General features: G+C 42.8%; 1 protein-coding gene across 1 annotated transcript in view; it reads right to left on the bottom strand.

Annotated features, from left to right (window-relative positions):
* Nucleotides 1-2,613: 2,613 nt before the first annotated feature.
* RPA1 (replication protein A1) overlaps nt 2,614-5,462 on the bottom strand; it is a 22,424-nt gene continuing 19,575 nt past the window's right edge. Inside the window, exons 15-16 of the mRNA XM_014308848.2 lie at nt 3,998-4,084; nt 2,614-3,624 (exon numbers count right to left, since the gene is read on the bottom strand). Coding sequence (XP_014164323.1) covers nt 3,517-3,624; nt 3,998-4,084 — 195 coding nt within the window. The 3' untranslated portion in view covers nt 2,614-3,516. The remainder of the gene's footprint in view (nt 3,625-3,997; nt 4,085-5,462) is intronic.

Genomic DNA, 5,462 nt, shown 5'->3' with positions numbered 1-5,462 from the left:
AGCAGGAATTAGGAATGAAAGCACAGGAGTCAGCAGCTTCCACTCTCACACGCGTTGCACTAAAAGGACAATCCCATGGTGGTGGCACACAGAGCCCACACACACTCACTCATCCCAGCTGCCAGGCAGAGCACACACACAGCACAACGCAGCCAGTCACTCCTGATCCATCCACCACCACCATTTATTCCTTACAGCAGCTCTGAGAATGTATTGCTGCTCCAAGCTTGACTTCTGGGACAAAAAGAAAACCCCAAACAAACAACAAACCACCTGATGCATCTTAAAACCTCAGCCCAGCTCGAACAGAATCTCCCCTCCAGGGACTCGTAAAGGGTCACTAACAACTCATTTAAAATTCACACCTAGCGAAAACACAGCTCAATCCCACCAGAGGGAATTAAGACAAACAGCAAACTACCTGAACATGGCCTGGCAGAGCACGCTCCAGATCTTCCCCCAGCCATGCACAACTTGATGTTCTCCTGTAATTGCCTTGGCACCTGCCTGTTTCCAAACCAGCAGCCTCCCAGTTTCATCTCTGCTGTGTACATTTAATTTAAAGCAAAACAAGAGCAGCCACAGGAATCCTCACCTCACAGAGATCTAGTTATGAACAATTCTAGAACCATTTCCATTGAGCAAATACATATTCAGGGCCAGGTAATGGCTGAAGCCATGCAGAATAACCTGGGTGGCAGCAGGGGAGATTTATGATGAGGGGAAGGAAGGCACAGGCGAGTTTGCCAATAATCCAAATTAGCATTGTGAGTCCACTTAATTAGCATAGTCAGAAGAGCCCAGAGCCTTTGTGAAGTTTTCCACAGCTCCTGCCAGTGGCTGCAGGGTTTGGATGGCTGTGGTCAGCTGGCAGTGAGGTGGAAGGAGAATGGAGATACCTCCACAGCTTCCTTGCCCTCACTTTCCTGGGATTAACAAACAATTTATTAACCAGTTACCTTCAGCAGTTCCAGCCTATGATCAGGGGAAGGGAGGCAAGATAGATAGAGGCATTTATCTTTTATATAAGTGGGAAATCATATGCCCCTCTCAGGATTCATTCTGCTATATTAGCTCTTCCAGGCCCCTCCTAAAAAAGATCCTCATTCTCCTACTCAGCAGTGTAGTCCTCCTCTGTACTCGCCCCAGCTGAGTTTCTTTTTTGCCTCTCCACATTGCAGGCCAGAGCTGTACATAGCATTCGAGATGAGCTCTCACAGCAGAGACTTATATAATGCTGTGGCACTTGTATAGCTACACTAGAAATACCTTGCCTCACATAGCTTGATGTTTTTATCATATACTAGCTGATTAAAGCATGATTAAAACCCTCCAACTCTTCAGTCACTAATGAGCATCCACTTTAGAGCAGAAGGTTGTTTTTTATTAGTCCTCAAATAAATGGCTTTTCACACAAACTGTTTTAAGTTGATTTTCTGTTCCAGTTCTCAAGGTCATTCAGCTGATCCTGTAAGATATCTTAATGCTCTTGAGCATTGATACCCTGCATCTCTAGTGCTCTGGCTGATGGCACAGTAAACCCAGCAAGATGGAAGTGCAGCAATTCCCCTTGGGAGGAGGAGCTGCCCCAGCAGAGGCAGGTGTGCCACACCCAGAGCAGCAAACACCCGCCAAAAACAACACCCACAAAAACTTCCTGGTGTACAAGGATGGGCCCAGGAATTGGAAATGAGCCTCAAGGAACATTGTGCACTACCACTTGTTCCCAGTTTCCTAAAATTGGGTAGGAAGGATAGGAAGGGAGCAGTACTAAAAGACTGGTTAGCAGAGTGGAAAGATGGATAATCACCACTAACCTACCATTTGTCAATCCAGAACTGTGCTGAAGACTGTAATTTTCTAGTCAATGCTTTATAAGCAAGGTCAGAGGAAACAAATACTTCAATAAAAAAAATGCAAGACATCAGCAGAAGAACCCAGTCATGATCCTCAGAATCCAAAAAAGAAGTTGTGTTTGCAATTAATGGGCCCAGAATAATGTGCTTCATGTCCATCAATGGAAATGACATTTACAGTACTTAAACACCAAGACTTGAGATGACAAACAGGAAATCACAGGGAATAAAGGGCACCAACTGAATACACGAAGAAACTGTGTTCTACAGAGCAAAATAAATAAATAAATCTCACTTCTGCCACCAGAGCCCCACTGCAGCATTGCCTGGATGCTTGGAGCTGTGCAGCAAATGCCAAGCTGTGAGCTGCAGCCAGGGAACACATAATTAATGTGATTAGGAGCACACAGAGCTAGCATGCTCTGCTGACTGAAAAGCCCAGTAGCATAATTACTGTTTTCTGTACTAGCTCTATGTCTGAACAAATCTCAAAGCCTGGTTAGTTTTAGACTGCTGTGTAAACGTCAATAAAAATCCCAGAAGTGCCAGCTCATCAGCATTCTCAGGCACAGAAATGGTGAAAATATCACTGCATTTCCATGCTGTTAACATCAGGCAAGGAAGTCTCCATTCTTCAGTCTAACCTTAGAGTTTGTAATAAGGTAACATCTCCCCCAAGTGAATGCTTATTATGAAAGCTAATTAATTGCTTTCCAGTAATGAGAAGTCTTTGGTGTTCAAAGAAAGCAAAATTCACTACACAGGAATTAAACAGTGTTTATTGAAACAAAGCACCCCCCACTTAAAGACCTCTTTCTGATTAACATCATTACAAATAAAACCAAAGAAACTCAACATACAAACATACAAAACATGTATAGGCAGGAACTGTGAGCCAAAAAAAATCAGTCAGAAATCCATAGTATTAATTGAAGAGAAAACTAAAGCAATGCTTTGTAGTTGCCTGGATTTCCCTAGGGGATGGAGAGTCAATGCTTATCTGCCTTCCTCAGAAGAGACAATTTTGATTAATATCAGACCCATCTGACTCAGTCTATTAAACCCTGAAGGAAGGATATTCTTCAGATATAAGAGATATGTCTTTGATTAATAATTCTACCATATTGCCATTCCAAGCATTAACAACTGCATGGCACCTGTGGAAAGTGAAAGCCTTTGAATTCCATGGAAGGGAACTAACTTGTACTAATAGACCTGTTCTCTTTTGTCCAGATCTGAAAGCTCTATGACACTGCTCCTCCTGCCCTCTGCTGAACAAGTCAAAGTGTCAAGGTTGTCACTACTCCCTTGCAAAGAAGACAAAATGGTTGTATAATTCAGCTTTACATATAGGAAGAGAGCAAAGTTACTTCAGACATTCTCGGTGGTTTGTCTAAAGATCTTGGCAATCTGTCTAGAGATTCCTCTTCAGCTCTCTCAGAGTTTAACAGACCACAACAGGCTACAAAGTGGTGGCCATCAGAGTGCACTCTTACCTCCCAGGGCACATCTCCAGAGAATTGCAAAAATCACTCAGCCCACTAGGCTGGGTGTAACTAATGCACAATTGTCACACACAAGGTGGGGGAAATGTCAATGTAATGTTATCTATTGAGTTTTTCCTGGAAATTCTAGGCTCAAGCAGGCAGCACTGGCCTCCTCATCCCAGCTGAGCATTTCTCCTGATGTTGGCAATCAACCTCTTGCTGTATTCTCTGTAGTTCACGGGTTTGACGTCCAGCGCTGTGGCCTTAATACGCGATTCATCCTGCAAAAGAGAAATTTTAGTATGTAAAAGAACATGAAGCACTCCAGGCATTTGGTTCCAGCATCCTTCTGCCCCAGTAACTTACTGCTCATGCTATCTGGGTTAGCTAGGAGTACCAACAGGACTTCCCAGAGCTGGCATGTTGTTTTCACGTGAAACCAGCCACTCTTGATGAGCCTGAGAGGGAGCAGCAAGGATCCCTCCTCCAGTGCTCAAGATTGACAGTATTTGTGTGATCTTTGGAATCTTCTGTTCTCTGTGAGCAAGGGAAACCTCTCCCCACAAACATAAGAGGAGGAAGTCACCTCCTATGGAGACAAGCTGAGCTACAAAAGCCACAAGTTACATTATTTGCCTTTTGGGCAACACTTACGTTGTAAGTCTCCAGTTTCACCCGGATCCTGAACTCGTAGGTGTTGAAGTTTGCATTTTGGAACACTTCTTCAAAAGCCTGCTCGTTCTGAGGGAAGGACAAAGACAGGGATCAGCTGCACACACTCCATGCTCTCACTAGTGCCATGAACTTTGAGAACAGCTCAGCTTTTGAGGAGGTTGGCAAAACACTGCAACTACCTGGCCCACACAGGCAGAGCTGAGCCTTCCATCATCACATTTTAGATGCCAAACCCATAACTCAAAGGTTTTTAAAATAAAAAGGTGACAACTTTTTAGCTGCTTAAACAAAGGAACATAAAATTGCACTGAATCTGCAACCAGGTATAAGGAACAAAAATACTACAAATCTTCAGGAGCTGCCAAACTGGCTAATTCTGGTCTTGTGCTGTGATCACAAACACTGACAGAGTTAACTATTTCCTTATTAATTGCCTTATTAGGCATTCTGGTTTTCTGCTTATCCATCAAAGCTGCACATATCCTTCCCATCCTGACACAGGCCTATTTAAGAGAATGTTCTATAAAAAAAATCAGATCCATGTTTTGAACGTGCTTTAATAACCATGAGAAGACTGTGTCATATTTATAACATAAGCTGCTTCTAATTACCATATGAACACTAAACATCATCATCATCATTTATAATAGACAATTTGTCAAAACAGTAGAAAAGGAGCAGGCAAGTCGTGGAGACTGTGAAAAAAAAAAGTTTATTTTTGTAAAAATATGAGTCGTAAAAACCTTTGCTGACATTCAAAAAAGATCCTGCATCTCCCTGATGATACTGACAAGTAATTATTAATGCATTTATCTACCAGATGCACTTGACTTGATCAGTCACTCCAGCAGCAGACAGAGCATCTGATCTGGAATTGAATCCACCCCAGTTCCACTCACATTCCAAGTGTTACATCTGCTGTTTTTCACTGTGTGCAGCACTATTTTACACTACACAGTCATCCTCCTAGGGTTTAGAAAAGCACAACAAATGGAGGTGAACAGGAGCAGCTAGGTTCACAGATTACAGAATTTAAGCATATCCCTCCTGAATATTAAAACCCCTTCCTTTGGCCATCTTATGGATTAGAGGATAAGAAAATTCGCTTAATAAAGCATTTAGCTCCTCTCTGCAGCTCTGTCACAAACTGTGCTAACCATTAGTGAGTTGAAAATGCCCTCAGCATAGCAGTCACTGGTACCCCACATTAGCTCCTTTGGTATCTAACAAGCACAGGCAAGAGGCAGATGAAAAACCTTGCACATGTATCTGTGCTTAGCGTGGTCACGGGCTGTACATGAACTCCATCCATACTGTGAGCACTGAAAAGACTCCCACCAACTTCACAAGACACTGCATCAGCTCTATCAGAGAAAAACCACTAAGAAAAGCTTACTGCAAATGCATCGAGTACCATTTTTAAAGGCTCATAAAAGTGTCAAAT

The sequence above is a fragment of the Geospiza fortis genome, unplaced genomic scaffold (genome assembly GCF_000277835.1).
Source record: "Geospiza fortis unplaced genomic scaffold, GeoFor_1.0 scaffold425, whole genome shotgun sequence".
In the NCBI taxonomy this organism is placed as follows: domain Eukaryota; kingdom Metazoa; phylum Chordata; class Aves; order Passeriformes; family Thraupidae; genus Geospiza; species Geospiza fortis.
This window is presented reverse-complemented; position numbering and strand designations above follow the sequence as displayed.